The 22,493-nt window shown below is 51.7% G+C and overlaps 7 protein-coding genes across 7 annotated transcripts; 5 read left to right on the top strand and 2 right to left on the bottom strand.

The window, feature by feature from the left end:
- Window positions 1–404: 404 nt before the first annotated feature.
- COCMIDRAFT_41192 (uncharacterized protein) lies at window positions 405–3,641 on the top strand (the record flags this gene model as incomplete). The annotated part of the gene is made up of 4 exons (XM_007694804.1): window positions 405–1,982; window positions 2,034–2,603; window positions 3,028–3,186; window positions 3,246–3,641. 4 exons carry the CDS (start codon window positions 405–407, stop codon window positions 3,639–3,641), a joined length of 2,703 nt encoding a protein of 900 aa, XP_007692994.1.
- Window positions 3,642–4,406: 765 nt separating this feature from the next.
- COCMIDRAFT_30587 (uncharacterized protein) lies at window positions 4,407–5,076 on the bottom strand (the record flags this gene model as incomplete). Its single annotated transcript, XM_007694803.1, has 2 exons — window positions 4,407–4,568; window positions 4,936–5,076. The coding sequence occupies 2 exons, from the start codon at window positions 5,074–5,076 to the stop codon at window positions 4,407–4,409; spliced, it is 303 nt and encodes a 100-aa protein (XP_007692993.1).
- A 725-nt stretch (window positions 5,077–5,801) lies between these two features.
- Window positions 5,802–7,539, top strand: COCMIDRAFT_108694 (uncharacterized protein; the record flags this gene model as incomplete). Its single annotated transcript, XM_007694802.1, has 2 exons — window positions 5,802–5,872; window positions 6,120–7,539. The coding sequence occupies 2 exons, from the start codon at window positions 5,802–5,804 to the stop codon at window positions 7,537–7,539; spliced, it is 1,491 nt and encodes a 496-aa protein (XP_007692992.1).
- A 975-nt stretch (window positions 7,540–8,514) lies between these two features.
- On the top strand, window positions 8,515–10,134 carry COCMIDRAFT_108688 (uncharacterized protein; the record flags this gene model as incomplete). The annotated part of the gene is made up of 4 exons (XM_007694801.1): window positions 8,515–8,829; window positions 8,886–9,106; window positions 9,159–9,658; window positions 9,710–10,134. The coding sequence occupies 4 exons, from the start codon at window positions 8,515–8,517 to the stop codon at window positions 10,132–10,134; spliced, it is 1,461 nt and encodes a 486-aa protein (XP_007692991.1).
- Window positions 10,135–10,540: 406 nt separating this feature from the next.
- On the top strand, window positions 10,541–13,117 carry COCMIDRAFT_108701 (uncharacterized protein; the record flags this gene model as incomplete). Its single annotated transcript, XM_007694800.1, has 1 exon — window positions 10,541–13,117. One exon carries the CDS (start codon window positions 10,541–10,543, stop codon window positions 13,115–13,117), a length of 2,577 nt encoding a protein of 858 aa, XP_007692990.1.
- Window positions 13,118–13,487: 370 nt separating this feature from the next.
- On the bottom strand, window positions 13,488–18,311 carry COCMIDRAFT_9647 (uncharacterized protein; the record flags this gene model as incomplete). The annotated part of the gene is made up of 2 exons (XM_007694799.1): window positions 13,488–13,514; window positions 13,569–18,311. The coding sequence occupies 2 exons, from the start codon at window positions 18,309–18,311 to the stop codon at window positions 13,488–13,490; spliced, it is 4,770 nt and encodes a 1,589-aa protein (XP_007692989.1).
- Window positions 18,312–20,394: 2,083 nt separating this feature from the next.
- Window positions 20,395–22,243, top strand: COCMIDRAFT_108684 (uncharacterized protein; the record flags this gene model as incomplete). The annotated part of the gene is made up of 7 exons (XM_007694798.1): window positions 20,395–20,617; window positions 20,665–20,771; window positions 20,824–20,857; window positions 20,919–21,053; window positions 21,112–21,215; window positions 21,265–21,328; window positions 21,384–22,243. 7 exons carry the CDS (start codon window positions 20,395–20,397, stop codon window positions 22,241–22,243), a joined length of 1,527 nt encoding a protein of 508 aa, XP_007692988.1.
- Window positions 22,244–22,493: the final 250 nt, after the last annotated feature.

Genomic DNA, 22,493 nt, shown 5'->3' with positions numbered 1-22,493 from the left:
TACAATTGCATCGCATTCATTGGACAGATGTGTGGCATTGTGCTTGTTGCGCGAGTCGTGGCACGTACTAGGCCGGGTTTGTAGTCCTAGGCAGCCATCTAGACCAGACAGCCCGCAGGCAACACTCAGGCAGCACTCAGGCACAGCCTCCTAAGAAAATATTTAAATCTCGACAAGCCCTCAGCTTTGCATTCTCAACTCACATCTCATACCACATACACTCTTCAATCCTCCCAAACATCATTCCCCATTTTCCTATTTCTACTGACGAAACGCCCGTGTTGAAGGATTTGCCTTTCCCCCAGTGAGCCCACTGCATTGCTGTAGAATTTGTGACCTGCCAAGATTATCTTCATAAATTCCCCCAACTTCTGAGGCTTGCTGTACTTCGGGTCGCACTCAAAATGTCTACTAGCTTGTTTGGTCCGACTCACATTTGTGGCCTATACTACCTTGTCCGATCTGATGAATGGAACACCAAGAAGCACTTCGTTCCACAAGTCAAACTCGAAGCAAAAGCCACCATCCTTGCAACTACCTCTAAAACCGTACTCACACAGACTTTTGCCAATCCATCGACAGAAAAGGCAATCAAAGAGTGCCGTTACACTTTTCCGCTCTACGATGGCGTCAGTGTAGTACGCTTTACCTGTCATGTCGGGGGGCGGAAGATAGTTGGTGAAGTCAAGGAGCGAGAAAAGGCAAGAGCTGTATTCCAAGACGCAGTCTCCAAAGGCGAGACGGCCGGATTATTTGAGCAACTCCCAGATGCCTCCGACGTCTTCACCACGACTGTGGGCAACATCCCTCCTGGCGCAAAAGTCATCATCACTATCACATATCTAGGCGAACTCAAGCACGACATGGAAGTCGATGGCATCAGATTCACAATCCCAAACATCATATGCCCGCGATATGGCGACTACCCAGGTACCTTGTGCAGAAGCTCCGCCACGGATGCGATGAGTAGAAGCATTTCGATTACTGTCGATGTCGACATGGCGGATGGATCTTTCATCCAGAAGATCCAGTCGCCCACACACCCCATTTCAGTGTCAATGGGCACTACTTCCACTGCAGTAAATGCCGATCCCGCAATGACAAAGGCATCAGCGACTCTCGCCCTTGCCACCGCAGAACTAGACAAGGATTTTGTCTTGCAAGTCATTGCCAAACACACCGGCATGCCCAAAGCCATCCTTGAAACCAATCCGAGGATTCCGAACCACAGAGCAGTAATGGCAACGCTAGTGCCGAAGTTTGCTCTTCCCCCTGCGCGCCCCGAGATCGTCTTTGTGTGTGATCGCAGCGGAAGCATGCAGCTCACCAGAATCGAGCTTGCGAAACAAGCCTTGAAAGTATTTCTGAAGTCGCTTCCCGTTGGCGTCAAGTTCAACATCTGCTCGTTCGGCTCGTCGTACTCGTTTCTTTGGGAAAAAAGCGCGAGTTACAACCAGCAGACGCTTGAGGAGGCAATGAATCATGTAGGTTCTTTCGCGGCGAACTATGGCGGCACGGAGATGCTGCAGCCGCTGCAAGCGACGATTGAGCGAAGGTACAAGGATATGGATCTTGATATCATGCTGCTCACGGATGGTGAGGATTGGGGCCAGGATCGCATCTTCTCATGTCTCAACGAGGCTATTCAAGCGACCAAGGCTCCGATCCGGGTCTTTACATTGGGCGTTGGAAATGGCGTTTCGCATGCGCTGATTGAAGGTATAGCCAAAGCAGGAAACGGGTTTTCGCAATCGGTTGGCGAGAACGAGCCGATGAATACGAAGGTTGTACGAATGCTCAAGGGAGCATTATCCCCACATATCAACGATTATACTCTGGAGGTCAAGTACAACAACGATGAAATCTCCGCTCACCTCGATGTGGAGCCAGAAGATGACTTCGAAATTGTGGAAAAAGTATCTGATAGTCTTAAGATCAAACTCGATCTCAAAGAAGACGACAAAGCTGAGTCAAAATCAACTGTAAATCATCCCCCCCCACCCCACCCCACCAACTAACGATATAAAAAACAGAACAAAACACCAATCTCCCTGTTTGACCTCAACGCCGACCCAGACGCAGAAGAACCACTCTCGGACGACTCGACAGGCCAATCCCGCTACGCCCACCTCCCCACACTCCCCGTCCCCAACATCATCCAAGCCCCCCAAACAATCCCCTCCCTCTACCCTTTCCACCGCACATCCCTCTACCTCCTCCTCGGCCCCTCGGCCCCACAAGGCACACCCATATCCCTGACGCTCCGGGGCACAAGCCCCCAAGGCCCCCTCGAACTCACCATCCCGATCCAACCCCTCGCCCAGCCTGGCGAAGCAATCCACCAGCTCGCCGCTAAAAAGGCGATTGCGGAGCTAGAACAAGGCCGGGGATGGCTCGCCGAAGCCACTGACGCGTCTGGCGCTTTGGTGAAGAAGACGTGCGAGGGACGGTATGACGATATGGTCGAGCGCGAAGCAGTCAGGCTAGGGGTACAGTTTCAGGTGGGAGGAAAGTGGTGTTCGTTTGTTGCTGTTGAATCGAATAAAGAGGAGGCGGAGAAGCAGAGAAGGCAGGCAGAGGGGTGGCAGTGGATGGATGATAAGGTGGATACTGTGCCGCAGGGTCAAGGGCAGAAACAGCAAAGTTTGTTTAGAGGTATGCCTAGTGCGCCGTCACTGCAGGGGAATCCGATCTTTTTTGGAGGAGGAGGGCCGATATATCAGGGTATGAGTTTGCCGGCTTTGGGGCAGTCTGGGCCGCCGATGGGTGCGATTTCTTTTGGAAGTAATACGAGTAGTGTGACTGCATTTGGGGGGTCCAACTCAATGGGCGGTGGTGGTCTGTTTGGGTCTGCCAATGCACTTGGTGGTGCTGGTTTTCAGGCTTCCAGCTCTTTTGGGGCTCCCAGTTCGACTGGCGGCGGTCTCTTCGGAGGCTCTCCCTTCGGAGCACCCCCAAAAGCCCCTCAAATCGGCTCATCTCTCTTCTCCGCCCCTGGCCTAAATCACTCTGGCCCTGTCGGCGCAGTACCACCACCTCCTCCACCAGGTCACTCATCTATCTTCGGTACCAGAAGTCCCAGCAGCAGCGGTAGTGCTCTATTCGGCGCCCCTGCACCAGCACCCGCCCAGAGTCAACCTAACTCTGGCACTTCGCTGTTCGGCGCCCCAGCACCACCGGCTACAGGTAGTACATCGTTGAGAGACTACCAATCCTCTCTCATGCTCCTAGAACAACAGAATAAGAAAAGGCTTGTCATGGCCAGACAAGAAAACGGCTCCGGCACAGCGGGAGCGACATCAGACCCACAGCTTCCTTCCTCTTTGAGCGGTGAATCGCTTCTTCACCATCTCATCTCGCTGCAGTCTTTCGAAGGGTCGTGGTCGCTTACACCAGGGTTACTCGGTGTCCTTGGTTTGGACGAGGCTGGCGTGCGAGCGAAGATGGAGGGAGAGGGGGCGGATGAGAAGGTAGTCGCAACTGCGATTGTGATTGCATTGTTTGAAGAGAGGTTGGAGGGGTTGAGGGGGAGCTGGGAACTTGTGGGTGAGAAGGGACGGGCGTGGCTGGAAGGGGAGGTTGGAGGGGATGAGGTGGAAGGGTGGGTAGAACGAGGAAAGAAGGTGCTTAGGGATGACTAAGTTTTATTTTAGGGATATATGATGCTGAAATTTGATATGAGAGATTTTAACGTCCGGCTTTTGCTATGGGTGATGAGAGGGTGAGATGGGGGCGTTTTGACAGGTCTCTGCTTCTGCATACTCTGTGTGGCGTGAGTTTTTTTGTCTAATATGAAGGTATTCCGGCAAGGTGTTAGTTCCATAGGTACAAATCTACTTTCTGATAGAAAATAAAGCATACGTCATACAACGTCCCTCTTACCAAATTGCGAATTCCGAACGATGAAACAGGAGTCACTGAGGCGATAACTATCCGATACAATGACTCGGCTGTTATAAATGAGAGAGATGGTGTTGCAAACGTTATTCCACCTCACGTACGGTGGCTAGAAACTAAAAAGGCTCCCACCAAAAAAAACTTAAACTTTGACAACGTGCAAGCTAGTTGGACCCTTACGTCTGGGTACGTGCAGCGTGTCCGTTAGGAAGTTAGAGTCTGGAGAGATTGCGATTGCAGCCTTGTGATCTGCGCGGTCGCCCCATGAGTCGGGACAATGTGGTCGACTATCATTGCCTCACTAATAGAATGCCTCATAATTTCTGTATTGGAGCAGAAAGCGCGCACAGGAACTGGGTCTCTCTTTCTCTTTTTTGATGCAGCCGGGCCGGGTCCAAGTTGGAGCATTTTATTTTGTTGTATTCCATGTCGATCTGTGGGTGGCCTGAAAAGAAAAGAAAAACGCCATTTCGGGTGCGCAACGTTGTGTGCACAAGTCACGGCGTAGGTTATGGTTGGGCAGCTTTGGAGGCGTATTCAGCTGTGTTCATCCTTGTCGCAGGATTGCCTTGGTTGGCAAAAAGTTGCATGTCGCTTGTGTTGGAACAATATTGGCCGACAAGGCTACCATTCCTGCGGAGAAGGTTTCTGCGGCCTAGCCCAGGCCTATTCTTTCAAATCCAGAAGTGTAAGCACAATGTAGCAGTGGGGTGGTATGTATGGGACAAAAGGGGACAGGGGAGGACGTGGGAGCACCAGGACAAGCCGGTGCGATCTGCGTAAAGGTAGTGTCTGAAACCGGAAAAACGTTAGCAGGTGCGCCTATTGTGCGAGGGAATGGCATTGCGCGGGTTGTGAGAAACGGCCCGAAGGCAGGTTGAAGGAGGATAGCGGCAGATGGGACGACGACCTCCTTTCACAGGCTTCAGGTTGGGAAAGCCAAAAATCCCGCCACGTTCCGATACACATTCGTTGTCATGCCGACATCCTGGTAAGCGTGTGGACTGAACCGGACCAATGCTGGCTATTTTTTTTTACCTTTGCGCCGCAGGCAGCGGTGCAGATATCAGGCTGTTGTAGCGTTGTCGCGGGCGCAGCCGCCTCAGCCCAGACTGCGGGCTCCAATGCTGTCGCTGCCACTGCCACTGCCACTGCCACTGCCACTGCCACGCCATCCATGACTTGACTGCGGGATCGATTCGAGTCAGCCAGCATCACGCCAATTGTGGGGGCCTTGCAGGTATGGCATAGTTTTGGAGCAAGCCAATCGCGTCGACCTAGCGAGTTTCAAAACAGCGTGGATGCGGAGTGGAGGATATGGGCGGGAGGAGCCAAGAGGCGCATAAAAGAAATGAGCGGGATATTGGCACGGCTGCGCGTCTGTGATTGGTTCCAAGGCTTGTCGGAAGTTAATCCACGGCAATCCCCCACCAAGATTTCCGAACTTCTGGCGTGTTTGCAAAGGTGATCCAGATAAGCCATGGGTGAGCATACGAGTGGCTGTAAGGTTTCCCCTACCACGATCAAATCGAGTAATCCACTACTTGCCATGCAGTCATATGCTATAAGGCCTAAGCCCCTCACCGCGCTTTTACATGTGCCAGTCGTCAGCACTTGCTTTACCTCCCACCTCTCCTCTGTCTGTCTGTCTGTCTGTCTCTCTCTATCTGTCTTTCTTTTTTATTGTTTTGTCCGGAACCTTGCGTCATAGCATCACTCTCTTACCAGCTGTTCTTTGCGCCGACTACAAGAATATTTGTAGTACATGCGATGCACTACTTGTCGAACCGGAGCCCACTATGACCTCACGACAACCAATACGTCCTCCTACGTTCAAACAACCCGGCGGATAGCGATATACTATTTGCGCTCAGCGACTTGAAGCGCCCTTTTCCAAGCCGACGATGACATTGCCGTTCAACCAGGAATCATGGATCTGGTACACATGCGCAGTTTGCATGATCGGAGCGAGGCTGTAAGTGGTTTTTTTCCAGTTCATCATGTTGGGGTACGTGGTGGTCACGGGACACTGAACAAATGTCCGAGAAAACGCAAATAAACTTTCCGGATTAGCAGCATGGCTGGGGGGTGGCTTCTGCCCGGATACGCCGACATACTAAGGGCTTCGGAGTTGCTTTCCTAGCGTCGTCGATCTATATTTAATCGCAACCCGCACAACACGTCACAATACTGATATGCAATGGCTGACCGATATGCATCAGTATCTCTCGAAAAATCCTCTTTCGATCCATCAAAGGGCTCCAATTCGATGACTACATCATGGGCCTCTTTGTCACGGCCGCCTACACCGTCTTGCTCGTGTATTCCAACAAATGGTTGAAAGTCGACTCGAACCTGGAACCCCCGGGATTTGACTTTGGCGTCCTCAGCCCTGAAGAGTTATCGAGACGGGTGTATGGAAGTAAGTTGGTAATTGTGGTAGAGCAGATGCAGCTTGCAGTGCTCTGGTCATGCAAGGCCTGTCTTTTGATCATGTACCACCGCATAACACGGACGGCGCTGCACTATGAGAACATTGCGATCAAGGTTCTGGCCGTGTATACCGCGATTGGGTTTGTCGTCATAGAGGTTCTCTACTTTTCGGCTTGGTGTCGTCCATTTTCCGCATACTACGCGGTGCCAACCAGCTCGCTGCAGTGCACGACGCTAGTTAACCACCGCATCACGAAAGCAGTCTTCAGTATATCTTCGGACTTGAGCATGCTTTTCATCTCGCTGCCGATGCTTGTGCGATCGCTACTACCGATGAGGAGGAAGATCATCCTATGCGGCATCTTCTCTCTGGGACTCTTTGTCGTGATTGCTAGTATCGCAAACGCCTACTCTTCCTTTACCAATCCCTACAAGGCGACGTGGATCTCATGGTATGTCCGGGAGTCGTCAACCGCGATCCTGGTGGCCAATTTACCCTTTACATGGAATGTTTTGAAGGAATTCTTTGAGGTTGGGCAGTTTGACGTGTCTCCTCCAGCGTGGACTTATCATTCGGCTCGCACAGCAAGAGGCCGCACAACAACACAGCTACTGAACCAACAGATGGGCACGACCAATCGCACTTATGCTACTAGCACCAACCCAAGCCGAACGCGACGAAGCGCGAGTCTGGTGATGTCGTCGATCGAGGTCGTTCCACCCAAGAACAGCCACCAATCTGATGACGCCAGATCAGATTTGATGGACGAAGCAATTGGGCTTCAGGACTTTGCGCCAGTAGTTTTGCGTAGCACTGATGATGGCGTCAAGGTTTTCGACCTGGAATCAGGCCTAGTCGATAAACTGGACGCGCGACCAGTTTCGTATAATCACGTTCGACAAAGCAACAACTTCATGGCTGTTCCACAGACCATTATACAAGATGGAAACGGTGGCTTCTACATTGATGGCCGCCCCATCTCGTCGCCGTCTATGGCGCATATTACTGTTTCCTCGAAGCGGACAAGCGCGAATAGTGTGACGAGCTTGTTTCGGAGGCCAAACAGTCCGGTACCGAGTTACTCGACCACGAAGACGAATGACGAGGGTGGGCGCAAGGATAGCCCGGGAATTAGCGGCGGGGAAGTGACGGCGGACAAAGGGAGGGATGCGACGGATGCAAAGGCACGATCGCGGATGATGGAATGAATGCGGGAGGATGCTTCCCGGGCGTGACGAATGTGATGCTAATGTTAAAGATACCCCTTTTCTTTTGTGGATATTCTTTTTGAAGCAGCAGTAGTTGTACCAGTAGTAGTAGTAGTAGTAGTAGTAGTAGTAGTAGTAATAGTAGAGATGGGACGGTAATGTAATACAATCTTATTCCAGTACTAGTATAATGTCTTTTCACTCTACTTGTTCAATATGTATCACATGGAGACAGGAAAAAGACGTGTTCGCCTGGCTGCCATGGTCCTTCACTGCGGCACCGAAGCGTACGAAGAGTAGTCGGATTGGGTTACTCGGCTTTATCCGCCCGCCAACGGTATGAGGGGTTCCGGATGCAGGGCACCAGGCAAGCCGTGTATGTGCATACATGCGAACGTACATACTTATACCACAGCGATGCCCCCGCATTATGCGGAGAAGGGTCTTTTTTGGTATGCACATGACAGATACGTGCTAGGAGCGATTTTTCTAGTTCATCCACTACTACTACTACTACATTACTACTGCTGCTAACATACATACATATATACAACCATCACATGTCGGTCCCAGTCCCGCGTCCACCCGCACACGTCATACCAAGCTTCATGTACCCCGCGTGACATGCGACAGTGAATGACATGCCGCGCGCAACGGCAATCAAAAACGCGCAATGGCAATGCGACAGAGCAGCAAGCAAGAGGGGTATTAGCCGTGGGGCCTCAGGTGTCCAGGCACTATGTAAGCGGGCTCTGCGCCTATTGCGACGAGTTCAGGACGGCTTGCTGTGGCCCTCGGCTCTGGTTATCCCGCTAGGCGACTCTTCGACTAAGTAAGAAGCTGCTCGTCCCATCAGCCGAACATCGTCGCCCTTCTGACTGCCCATTCGAGACCGCGGCCGGAAAACACCACCTTCTGAAACGCGCTGGCAGCTGCATTTCCGAGGCTATCTTATTGTCCTACACATTATTCGCAATGAGGCCGGCAATTGCTGCCCCCGCGGCTATCCGCCATGCATCTTCAATTGCGCATCTCTCCCGTCGCCAGACTTGTGCTTTTGCAACTCGCTGTTTAGCTTCTCACTCGCCTGCGACATCGGCCCAACTTTTGAGCCCGCGACGACCAGCAACAGTCACTGCCAGAACAACGCCCACCAGCCTATACACTCTCGCCGCACAGCACAGAATGGCGTCGTCTTCCCCGGTCAAGAAGATCAAGGTCAAGAACCCCGTCGTGGAGCTCGACGGTGATGAGATGACCAGGATCATCTGGCAGGTCATCAAGGACAAGGTACCACCAACACCGCGGAAAATCAAAATGCGCACCCACCATACTTACCACTACAGTTTATCCACCCTTACCTTGACATTGACCTCAAGTACTACGACCTGGGTCTGCCATACCGAGATGAGACCGACGACCAAGTCACGCTCGACGCCGCCGAGGCTATCAAAAAGTACTCGGTTGGTGTCAAGTGCGCAACCATTACCCCAGACGAGCAGCGTGTAGAAGAGTTCAAGCTCAAGAAGATGTGGTTGTCGCCCAATGGCACCATTCGAAACCATCTGTAAGTCACATGCTTGCAACCAATTGCTCATAACTCGCTGACAGCACATTAGAGGAGGAACCGTCTTCCGCGCACCCATTGTTATCCCCACCATCCCTCGTCTCGTCCCTGGATGGAAGCAGCCCATCATCATTGGCCGCCACGCTTTCGGCGACCAGTATCGCGCCAAGGACCGTGTCATTCCCGGTGAGGGAACCCTGGAAATGGTCTTCACACCAAAGGGCGGCAAGCCCGAGGTGATCAAGGTCTACGACTTCCCTGCCGAAGGCGGCGTCGCCCAGACCCAGTACAACACAACCGAGTCCATCTCGGGCTTCGCACATGCCTCGTTTAAGATGGCGCTCGACAAGAAGCTGCCTCTGTACATGAGCACCAAGAACACCATTCTCAAGGCCTACGACGGAAAGTTCAAGGATGTCTTCCAGGAAATCTACGACACACAGTACAAGAAGGATTTTGAGGCCGCCAACATCTGGTACGAGCACCGTCTGATTGACGACATGGTCGCTCAGATGATCAAGAGCGAGGGTGGCTACGTTATTGCCATGAAGAGTACGTATTTGCCCTGCATGACCCTGGGATGTCTGCTAATAACCCCCCCAGACTACGATGGAGACGTCCAGTCAGACATTGTCGCTCAGGGTTTCGGCTCTCTTGGTCTCATGACTTCCACACTCATCACTCCAGACGGCAAGACGTTCGAGGCTGAGGCCGCACACGGTACCGTTACCCGCCACTACCGCGAGCACCAAAAGGGCAAAGAGACATCTACTAACCCCATTGCCTCCATCTTTGCCTGGACGCAAGGTCTGGCCAAGCGTGGCGAGCTCGACAACACCCCTGAACTTGTCGTCTTTGCCGAGACGCTCGAGAAAGCTTGCATCGACACGGTCGATGTTGACAAGATCATGACCAAGGATCTAGCGCTAGCGTGCGGAAAGAAGGACAGGGCTAGCTGGGTCACAACCAACGAGTACTTGGATGCGGTAGAACGAAGGCTCAAGTCGAGTTTGAAGGAAAAGCTATAAACGCAGGGAGCAGGCCAAGGACAAGATGTCATGGTTGAGTGATCACCCTACGTGTCCAATGTTGAGCGTATATAGACGAATGAGTGCTTATTCCCACGTAGAAATCAAATCTATCAGTTCTCAGGACATGTTTGTTTATTCTCGAATGCCGAAACAATAGTTCGTGCATAGGTTCCCTTGTTCCACGGTGACGCAAGTGGGTCTATGTTTGCTTGTTACACATGTTGAGGCCAAACAAGCGCCACAGCCGTTTGCTGAACCCTCGAACCCATCCGATCACTCTGTCAAAGTCACCCTTTGGACTCACTGACAGTCTATGCTCAGTCTAGCTGAAAAACAGACCGCTTGGTGGCCGTTCCTATTGATATGAACCTCTGCTCTGGGGGTCATCCCAACAAGAGCAGCTATGGCCTCGATTACAGCACCAATATCGATAGCAGACCCCGCACCAGATGAGAACACAGACCCGTTGGCCGCGGAGAACAGTGCGCATTCCTCACCTCAAAAGCGCGTCCGACCCGCGACGTCGAGTCTAAGGTCACCTCTGGTTCGCGAACGGCTCCTACGTGAAACGACAATGTCTGCAACACCACAGCCTCGGACGCCTACTGGAGGGCGCAGGATTGTTGTTAGAGTTCGAAACAACCCACTACCAGCCAATTTGGAAGTAGGGAAAAACATCTTTCGCCCTCCAATGAATTGTTCATCTAGTAGGACCTCGCCAAAGAAGGATGCAACTGGGGTCAGGGACAGTACGGCGGAGAACACAAAAGAAGTGACGACGCCCACGAAAGTTCGGTCAACCAGTCCCCTGAAAATGATGATCACCATGAAGCCGAGCCCCGCGAGAGTCGCTGTCAGTACGCCACCAAAAGCCACCGCCCCGAGGCACGAATTTCGAACCGGATCTCCAACAAAAAAGCCGTCGAGTCTCAAGAAAAACCGAAGCGCCAGAAAGCAGGGTTCTGATAAGTCCTTATTAGAGACCCCTTTGAAAGACGGAAGACCGGAAACACCCAAGCACGAACGGCCTTGCAGTCCAGTGAAGCGCACGATTGAGCTAGACTCGCCCACCTCATCTGTTGATATGAGCCCGGATCTGGCCAGAAATCTAGTATCACATCCCAATCACTTGCTCCGGATGCTCTCAGGGTGTCTAGCAGACGCTACCATGGACGACGATTCAGCAGCGATACCCGTCAGACGAGCTATCCCCAATCCGAGCGAATACTTTACGCCAATCAAGAAAACACGACAGCCGGTGAACTTGCAGCCGAGAAACATTGGTGATAACACGGCAAACCGAGGAAGCAATAATAACAGTCCGGCTTTCGACTGGCCATTTTCTCCAGGCGTAGAAAGGAATCTTGCTTCGCCTACGCCTACGCCGCTACGCAAGGCCTCTGAGAAGCTTCAACTGGTGGGGTCAGGTTCTTATGAGAGGATCCCGGAAGATGGTGCTCCATGTGTACCGGATGTTGCTGCAAGACTCAACTTTGAGAAGGAGTTGTCTTCGATTCTGCCTTTGCAGGGGCTGGAGCAGATTGTCAACATGTCACCTGAAGTGCAGCCCACTCAACTCCTATCAGAGTCTGGCATGGATTGTTTCACCTACAAGATACAAGAATCACAGACATCTCAGTATTCGTCGTCGTATTTTCCGAACACGAAACGACAACGCGACACAAGGGCGGATTCGGGGAAGCAAATTGAGTGGAATGATGCAAACGAGGATAATTCAGAGAACTCCGAGACACAAACTGCTGGCCCGGACGAGCACGTAGAGCCGAGTCTCGACATATCAATGGAATTGGAGAAAGAAACGGATAACGCAAAGACGACTTCTTCGAGTATCCCCACCCCGACACTTTGCGCACCTGTCAACTTGAGCGAGTTGCTACCGATTCCGAGCAGCGAATCCATTAGAGACCGACAAGACACAAGTAGCTTGGACATGAATGGAAAGTCCGCAACACCCAAAAAGTTCAACTATAACATGTCGTCCCTACCAAGAATCAAGACAAACTCTCCAAACAAAATAGCCTCGACAAAGCTCCCCAGCAAATCCACAATACCACGATGTCAATCCAGCGGCTACTTCTCAAACCAGCCAAAAGACGCTCATCCCCTCACAACCGACTCCCTAAGCCTCAAAACCACAAGTCCTCACAAGACAAAAGGCCCAGCAGGCACCCTATCCCACAAGCCCACCAAATCGACAACCACCACCACCACCCCCATAAAAACCGCCTCCACCCTCCCCCGCCTCACCCGCACCTCAACAAAGCAACCCACTCCGCGTCTCCCCGCCACCTCCCCCTGGAAACTCTCTAGCCCCTTCGCCACCCCTCCTCAACCCTCCAAACGCCCCTTATCCCTCCACCTCGGCTCGACCCCTCTAAAACAAAACCCCCGGACGACCCCGAAGCCCCCGCGTCCTCTCTCCCTGGTATCCCCCAGAAAATTACCGTTATCATCTACGCGCCCAGACAATGGAGGAGGGGCCATGACGCTACCCAGCCGCTCACCCGTGAAGAGTGAAAGGGAAGCAATAGATGATACGACAATGGAAGAGAAACTCGAAGTGAGCAAATCAACAACACCCGAATCAACTCCACCCACCACACTCTTCCTTCCTGCTCCCACACCCCCGCGCATCCCTTCCATACCGTCAACTGCATCGCCCACGCGGCCAAGGCGTCGCCAACGCCGTCCCGCCGCACTCTTCATTCCTGTACCCGCTCCTTCTTCTCTCAACCCTGCTTCAGCGCCGGGCCAATCGCGCGCGCAACCGTATCTCGCACCGCAAGACACTGATCGAAACGCCCTCCGTACGCCCAGCAAGACTATCCTGCATAGTCTCGACAAGGCGATTGACGAGAAGATTGCAGAGGACGCGGCGAGGGGGGTTGTGGTTACGGCGGGGGGAAATCGGGTTAGGGATTTGTTGGAGGCGAGGAAGGTACGGGGTACGAGGGGTTGAAGATATTGTTTCTTTTCTTTTTCTTTTCGATAGGGGGGAGTTTGGGGACTTTGTATAAATAGGTGTTTTGGGGTTGGGGGGGTTAGATATTAGTTTTGGATATTAGTTTGGTGTGAAGTGGTATATTGGGATATTAAGGGGGATGGTGTTTACGCTTTTCACTTGTATAAATATTCTTTAGTAGGTGGGCGTACTGTATATATAGAGAACATCATGTTTAGATGTGTTCGTCAAACATGTAGAATGTAACCGTTTTATTCGTGAGTGTCGTAGTAACTTTTTATGGTTGAGCATGTTAGAAAACAATATCATCAGTACATCGATAATCCTACTCCCCATCGTCACCCGAAAACTTCGTCAAGCACCCCACTCAATCCGTCTGATTTATAACAGCATCCTGTTTCGCGTCAGCCCTTATTCATCAACACAATCAAACAACCACAGAATTTACCCTCGCAACCTCATACAACGGCCTTACGCCGGTCCAGTACTCAAACTGATTCACACCTTGTCCAACCAAAACCTCCAGACCATTCACTGTCTTCCACCCGTTGTCCATAGCAAGCTGGATAAGCGCGGTGACAGATGGCTTATACGCCATTTCAAGCAGAATCCTCTCACCCCCCACGTCGATATCCCTAACCGACGCCTTACCCTTTTCAAACAACGAGCACAGCGTCTCGCGGATGGCAATGTCGATGGGCTGGTCAGCGGGAATGGTACCGATAGCGGCCTGAGGCGCGGCGTCGAGAGCAGCGACATCTTCTGGCGAGTTCAAGACGTGGACATTGTACTCTGCGGAAAAGGCGTTCTTGAGGACTTCCATCTTGGAGGGGTTGCGGCCGAGAAGGTAGATGGGGCTATAACCCATTTCCTTCAGGGCGTAAATGGCTGCGCGGCTTGTGCCGCCACCGCCAATGACGAGGGCAGAGCCGCTTCCTTGGGCGCCGGCGTTGCGCAGGATGAGAACCATGCCTAGGTAGTCTGTGTTACGACCAATGAGCCGAGTTACCTCCTTCCCAGTGGTTTCATCGATGGAGACTTCGGGAACGATGGTGTTGACGGCGCCGATTACTTCTACCTCTGGGCCGACTCCGTCAAGCAGAGGAATGACGTCCTGCTTCAGAGGAATAGTGACACTGGCACCGCCAAAATCCGGTGTGCGGATGATGTCGCGGAACGAGTTTACGTCTGTGGTCTCGTGGCGGCCGTAGATATGAGGCAGTCCAGTCTCACGGAAGAGAGTGTTGTGCAGACGGGGGCTGGGACTTTGCGCAATGGGAGAACCGAAAATGTAAAACTGCTTTGTCGGAATTTCACCCATCAACGAAAGGCCACGACGGATGTCTACCGCTGAAAGCTGTCCTGGTGCAGTTGCAGAAGGAAGCAGTGGATGCGAGACGGGAGTCATGAAACCATTCAATATCCTGCTCATCTTGCCCTTTTCTCCCATGTTTATGGCAATTAAAGGCGTAGGATGGGCTGTTTGCGCCCAGCTCTTGAACTCGGCAAGCGCAAAATTGTCTTCCAGCGACTTGGCGACACCGACCAGCTTGATGACAGTGCCGTACTGGAGGGCACGGTTGTACTGTGATATCCAAGAGCCGTTTTTCCAGTTCAGTTGACCCTTCGGATCATGATGACTTGCGATGATCTCTGAGAAACCGCGATTCTCCGATATTTCCTGCAACACATGTTCGGGCATAGTCAACTCCAGGTCAACAAACTCACACCCCAGTCGCAATGCCGTTCGATAAAGTGTCAGAGCTTCGTCATATGCTTGGTCTGGGAATTTACCACCCTGTGCCTGTGTTCTCAAAGTAAAGATGACTGGAATCGAAGTGACGGTGCGTAGGATGGTGAGTTGTTCAATGACAAAGTCTGGTGTTGGTAGGCCTGGTTGACCTTCTGGATCCTCAAGCAAATCAATCCTCAGCTCGACAGCATCTGAACCGACTACGATTGCAGATAGCGTCTTGATCCAAGGCTCGAGTCGCGGCGCAGAAAGGCAGACAAAGAAAGAGTGCTTTCTCTTCTTGAACCCCTCCAACACTGACACCCTGCCTGTGATTATGTTCAGGAAACGTCCAATCTCTGCCTGTGCTTGAGGGACATCGTTCAGCCCGGCAACCTGGCTATGAAAGCGGTAGTTGCTGCATTCTTCGTACCAACCCTTACGTCGAAGCCAGACGCCCATGATGTCGTCAACGTATGCCGGCCTTGTCTTGTCAATCTGAAGAAAAGCGATGACCTTGTTAATGTCTCGTGAGATCAGAAGGACGATACCGCCGCTCTTGTGGTAGTCGATGAGTAGCTTGCGAGCTGCTGGTGTCTCAACTATCCCCCCACCACAAGCGAAAACATGTCCGTTGGGCTTCTCCTTACCAACTCTCTCTAAAAGCTTAAGCTCTTCGCTTCGGAAGCCTTCCCAGCCTTGCTCTTTGATGAGTTCAGGAATGGTCATACCGACATGTTCTTCAAGAGCGGTGTCCAAATCAATTAAAGGCCATCCAAGAGCGCGTGCTGCCCAGCTACCCATGGTTGTCTTGCCAGCGCCCCGCATGCCAATGACGAAGATGGATCGCTGATAGACCCTTGACGCAGCCTTGCGTGTGCTGGTCTTTGGCGCCAGCTCTACACCCTCAAGCTTGGCCTTGAAGACCTGGTTCAGGCTGTCCCAGTACCCTGGCCATGTCTTTCCTGTGCACTCTTTTTCGAGAATGAGAACAGGTGCAGGAGCAACTAACGAGAGAACGGCGAAGCTCATGGCAACACGATGATCATCATAGCAGTGAATGCCAACCTTGGGGGCATCTAGCTGGTAGGCTGTTCCATCAACCTCAATACCATCGTCAAACTGTCTGCAAGTCACGCCGAATTTTGCCAGCTCGTCTTCCATGGCTTGGATGCGATTGCATTCCTTGACACGCTGGTTCGCGATACCATAAATGCGAGTCGTGACACTAGAGCCGTTTGAAGATGCTACCGCAGCTAGAACAGACGCTGTAAGGAATGCATCTGTCATTGGCTCCATGTCAATTTCCTTGACAGCCTTGAGTTCGCCGCGTGGTGGGCCGGTGACAGTTGTCGATGTCTTGGACTGTTCAACAGTGCAACCCATGGGCTTCAGGACCTCGACGGCGAATCGAGCGTCACCCTGCAGGGAGCCAGAACCGATATTGGGAACTGTGCACGTGGTGCCGGTGATGGCTGCGATGGCGAGCGGGTAAGTAGCTGAGCTGGCATCACTTTCAACCTCATATTCTGATGGGTTGGTGTATGGCTTGTTGGGAATATGGTAGGTATTGGGGTCGCTCTCGGATCTTTCAACTTGCACTCCGAAAGAAGCCATCATCGCAATTGTCATGTCGATGTAAGGCTGTGAGATGACCTTACCGCCAACCAGGCGGAGTGTAACTGGCTTCTTAGAGTATGGGGCGCTCAACAGGATTGAAGAGACGTATTGTGAAGACACATTTGCGGTAAGCTCGATTTCGCCTGTGAAAGACTCAGATCCGAAACCGCCACAGGCTGAGATTCGGAGCGGGAGGCTGCCTTCATTCTCCTGGTAGTCAATTTCAACACCCATAGTGCGGAGCGACTTGACAAGAGGACCAATGGGTCGCTCTTTCATTCGAGCATTACCAGTGACGATAGTCGAGGCGACGCCATCTGTAGGCTGGCAAAGTGCAGTCACTGAGGTCAAGAAACGCGCTGCTGTACCAGCGTTTCCCAGGTAGAGTTCATTGCTTGATGCTTTGAGGTTACCGCCATTTCCGGTCACCACCAGCTCCTTGCCGTCATTTTCCCATGCAAAAGTTGCGCCCTGCATTTTTGCAAGCGCATCCAACATGACCTGGGTGTCGTCTGAGTGTAGCAGGTTGGTAATGCGGCATGAGCCAGTTCCCAGCGCAGCAAGTACAAGGACACGGTTGGAAATGCTCTTTGATCCAGGAGGTCTACATGTCACGTTCAGGTCGGACGGGACGCCAGGGTGCACTGATATGCTTGGTGAGAGCGCGATCTTAATGTCGCGGTCCTCGACAGAGCTAGCCTTTTTCTCGTGTGTCCTCCCGATGCCTGAGAGAAGCACGATTTTCTTAGTTTTGCCAGCATTCTTCTTATCTACAGCCATGATCTTGATGAGATCATCGACTGGGCATGGCTTGTTCGCTGACCGTTTTCGCACAGTCTTGTCAGCCAGCGATGTAGGCAGTCCGTAGCCTGCAATGCATTTGGTCAAGCGCGCGACTGCAGAAGGATCCAGGACGCCAAGATAACGTGCCAACTCGGCTTCCTTGACCATTCCTATCGCAACACACTCGCCGTGGAGAATCTGAGGAGTGAGAATGGCTTCATAAGCATGGCCGATGGAATGGCCAAAGTTCAGCAGGTTGCGCAAACCGCCTTCTCGCTCATCTGCAGAAACGACTTCAGCCTTGACTCGGATTGAGCCTAGCACGATGCGCTTGAGGATGCCTGCTATTTCGTCAAAGTTCCTGCGTCCATTTACAGGCTTCTGGTCGATGGCGGCGAGGATGTCGTTTGCATTGCCTTCGAGGGTTGTGAATTCCTCTTCGTTCCAGATGGCGGCGGTCTTGATGACCTCAGCCATGCCGTTGATGACCTCGCGCTTAGGCAGTGACTCGAGAAAGCGCAGGTCAATGTAGATCCTCTCTGGCTGCCAGAAAGCGCCAATCAAGTTTTTTCCCGCAGGCACATCAATGGCCGTCTTGCCGCCTATGCTCGAATCTACCATTGACAGAAGCGTCGTAGGGACATTGACAAACTTGATGCCGCGCATGTATGTCGCTGCAACGTAGCCGATCATGTCGCCAATGACACCACCGCCAAGGGCTATTATGACGGTGTCGCGCACGCATCCTTGAGCCAGTAGCCAGTCCTCGACTGCAGCTTTTGTGTGTCGTGACTTGGAAGTCTCGCCGGGCGACATTTGGTAGGTGAGGAAACGTGGTGGAGAGGGAAGCGAGGAGCTGGCATTTTGGAAGGCGGCTTCGAACGTATCGATGTAGAGAGGGCCGATGTTTGTGTCGGTAATGAGGACGTAGGTCGACGAGGGGATATTTTGGAGCAAGTCATGAGCAATGTAGTCTCTCCATATGTCATGACCGACGACAATGGAGTCTTTGCCCAGGATGCTGACCTTGGTCGGCTCACCGCCGTTGCTCGCCATGGTGGGCTGTCTGGTTGCGAGTCACACTGTGGGCAGAGCGGCGTGAGAAGGAGCGTTGATTATTTTTTTTGGAAAAAGAAAAGAAAAGGACAATTGACGAAGGAAAGAAAAGGCCCGTCTCTTAACACATTGCCTGTAATTGAACGCGTCTGTATGAGTCAAGGCGAGAGTTACACTTTTCAAAAGTCCCTGCGTCGTTGGAGGCGTGACGCTACCTACTATGGCTGGGCTGACCGCCGTCGCCGCCGCCGTTACCGGACCCGTACTTAGCATTAGCAAACTCGCGGGGCAGCCCCACGCCATCTCCAGCAACCACCGTTAACAGACGGTACAACTCCGATGCTTGGATGCACCCGAGACCACGTTGAGCGCACACGCAATGCGCCCGTCCTCGTGCTCCGCATAGCACCCGTTTGTGTTGTGAGGACCAGCTTCGTCTAGGAGCAGACTAGCCACGTTCCCGTCACGCCGAACATGTATCCCCGCTTTCTGGCTAGGTTACCAATGCATTCCTCAACCAAGACAATGGCGAAATACTGAAGTAGGACGGATTTCTTTGACATTTTTCGATATGCTTTCAGAAGGATCAACAGTGGTGGTAGCGGATGTCCGCAGTATTGAAGAGCTTACTCCCTCATGGGCGTCAAGCAACAAAAGCACTCAATGAGTAAGAAATACTATCACGCAAAGCTGAGGGGAAAAGCCGCCTTCAGATTACCGAGATCAGATGGATGCAGTAACTATGTAGGGTGACTAAGCGATAATGCAGCAGATGCATCCTTCCTTCCTGCCTCTTCTCTCCTCTCCCACTGACCACACACTCCAACTCCAGCCGTGTCGCCAACAACAATCGTCCGCAAGGTCATCAAATACCTATCAGCCAAGGTGCTCAGCCGCAATCCAGTCTCTTGGCCTTATGTTACTTCCATTTGTCCGCCCCTCACAACATCCATGCTATCTCCCGAGGATGTAATAGCAGGCAGTACAACCAAGCATCCGTCCAAGAGCCAGCACAAAACGCAGTGTCGGCGAAGCGTACTGATTCTTGGTCAGCGAATCAGTATCTCTTGTACTGGACGCCTCAATTCTACTGTGTGATACACCGGCTGGCCCGGCTCGGCAAGTCTCTCAGCGAAACATCACAACGGGCGCGCCATGTAACGCGTTATGGCGAACCTTTGCAGCTGTGTCGGTCCCAATCTCCACTTTTTTTCTTACGACCCTAAACCTATTCGCTCATCGCTATCAAAGATCTGTCCCTACAACCGGGTCAAAGTCTCCAAGCTGAATATTCGTATTGTTCGTGCATGCCTCATGCCAAGATGTAGACGCACGTAGGCTAAGAATTTGGCGTCTTGGACTGATCATCCCAACAGCATGAACAGGGTGTGCACATCGTGTCCTGGTTGGTATACTTGTTGTTCATCTAACGTCGTAGCAAAGTACAATTCTGAGATCTTGTGCAAATTGTATTTACTAGTTTGCTTCTATGAAACATATGATAAGCACGGAATTCGCATCTTACTTCATTACTTCATGGCAGACCTCTACCTAGACACAGATCATCCTCATAATACTTCCTAAAGTACAGAAGAAGATAGGGGCTGTGTACTTATGTACCTGGTCCAGCAATGGTTTTGATCGGTGGGGTCAATCTACTCCTCATCTTGTCGTCATCACGTGAAGCCCAAGGGGTTGGCAATCTTGGACGAATACCCATGACACGCAAGCCGTTTGGCGGTCAGCCGTCCAAGAATGAATGAATGGAGCTTGGAAACGCAAACATGTAGAATTTCCAAGCACGCCATGCCGGTCGAACGGTCATCGGCAGTTTCCATATGGGGATCTAAAATTCTCTTTGGCTTGCAATCTTGGTGGACCAGCGGCGTATCTGAGCGATACCAAGGCCGTGGCATATCTCGTTACCCCACGGGGTTTGATCTGCCTATCCCGGGGGGCTGGATTATAAAGTCTGGATGCAGTCTATCATACTGTCAACGATTGCCACACCGGAATCTCTTTGCTGGCGCAGCCTTCTTTCCATCTCCTACATGATCCAACACTGCTTTGCTGTGTTAGAAAGATGAGTACACAACCACAGGAAACGACGCCTCATGCATCGGGCTTTATTGATGAAAAAGGCTCCGATGCATCAATGACTCCACCCACAAAGGTCGAGGATATTGAACGTTCAGGAGTGGAAGACGAAATTGATGCAGCTACTGAAGCGAGAGTACTGAGAAAGCTGGATATTCGCATCGTACCAATGCTGTGTTGGATTTACCTGATGAACTTCATGGATCGAGGTGTGTACAGCTCTGATAATAGTAGGGCTTCTCTAACAAGGCATCAGTCAATATTGGAAATGCTCGTCTATATGGCTTGGAGGAAGATCTCAATATGGACCCGGGTAGCGATCAATTCCAGCTTGCAGTCTCCATCTTGTTCGTCACCTATGTCGTAAGTCACACACCAGATGTTGACTTCATTTTCATACGCTTACTGTCAATAGCTCTTTGAGACGCCTAGCAACATGATCATCAAGAGTGAGTCACGTACACCGATTGCAGGTAAACATATACTAATGCGCTTCTTCTCAACCAAAAGGGATGAAACCTGCACGATACCTCGCGGCTCTCATGTTTCTCTGGGGAATAGTGTCCACTTTTACCGCTTTTGCTAACAACTACGCTGCCTTGATCGCCTGCAGACTTCTCCTTGGAATGTTTGAAGCAGGACTATGTAAGTCTCAATCATATCCCACATGTACACGCCTCCACCCTACTTACTCTGTCTATAGTTCCTGGGGTTATACTCTATCTGTCAATGTTCTACAATAGAAGGAACGTGTCTCTCAGGCAAGCCTTGTTCTACGGTACCTCTGCCATAGCCGGAGGACTAGGTGTAAGCATATGCTTGCAAGTTATGCGTCAACTGTTCTGATAGTTTCTAGGGACTAGTCGCCTACGCTATTGGCGAAATGGACGGTACAGCCGGATGGAGAGGATGGAGATGGAGTGAGTTTGTACCAAAATCATACCCCGCCATGTCCGCTAACTTCGCCTTTCTTAGTTATTCTACTCATCGGAATTCTAACTGTAGTCAGCGCTCTTCCCGTGCCTTGGGTTCTCCCCAATAGCCCGGAGACCGCCAGTTTCCTGACCGAAGATGACCGACGAATCTTGATGCGGTTGCGATTGAGAGAAGTCGGCCAAACGGTATCAGGTCAAGAACTCCAAAAAGAAGACGTCATGAAGGGCATCAAGGACTGGAAGGTGTATGCCTTCGCTGTCGCTCAGTTTGTCGGACTTGGCATGCTCTACAGTTTCTCAGTGTTCCTCCCAACCATTATCAATGGGCTGGGAGGTGGCTGGTCGCGTCAAGTGGTCCAGGCCCTAACGATTCCAGTATACGTTGTTGGTTTCATCACATACGTTACCGCAGCATACTACAGCGACAAGACACAACAAAGGGGTCTCTTCTGCATCGCCGGACTCTCTGTGAGCATGCTGGGATACATATTCCTCATTGCGAACCAAGGCCTTGGTCTGAGTTTCGCCGGCTGTTTCGTCGTAGCGCTGGGTCTATGGGTCGCAACCGGCCTTGCGTTTTCCTGGGTTGCTGTCAACAACCCCCGATACGGAAAGCGGGCTTTTGCTAGTGGCATGCAAATCACCATTGGAAACTGCGCTGGTATCGCATCGCCATTCTTGTACAAAGGTAGCACGGCCCCTACATACCGGCCTGGATACGGCGCTACTATTGGGTTGCTAGCACTGGGCATTACCATCTACACGTCACTACATTTGTACTTGCGTATGAAGAACAAGAGGAAGCTTTCTGGCAAAGAAGACTGGAGAATCGAGGGCAAGACTGAGGAGGATATTCAGGAAATGGGAGAAGACAACCCAAGGTATCTGTACACGACTTAGAGCATGTCGTTGCGCATCAGAAGTATTGCGCTTACCATCTATACTGTGTTATCATATAGTACTTGCTTTGTTAGATTCGTTTACGATGAGAATATAAGAACTAAGAGTTCGTCTTCTTCGAGGCTATTTGTGTTGGATGACTCGCAATTGTGCTGCTCACTGACCTTACATGAGTAACGCACAGACCACGAGCCCCTCACCTTAACTTTGGGTCGGCCAAAATACTCAGATAAAAACAGTCCGTAGTAAA

Source organism: Bipolaris oryzae, assembly GCF_000523455.1.
Source record: "Bipolaris oryzae ATCC 44560 unplaced genomic scaffold scaffold_243, whole genome shotgun sequence".
Lineage (NCBI taxonomy): Eukaryota > Fungi > Ascomycota > Dothideomycetes > Pleosporales > Pleosporaceae > Bipolaris > Bipolaris oryzae.
This window is presented reverse-complemented; position numbering and strand designations above follow the sequence as displayed.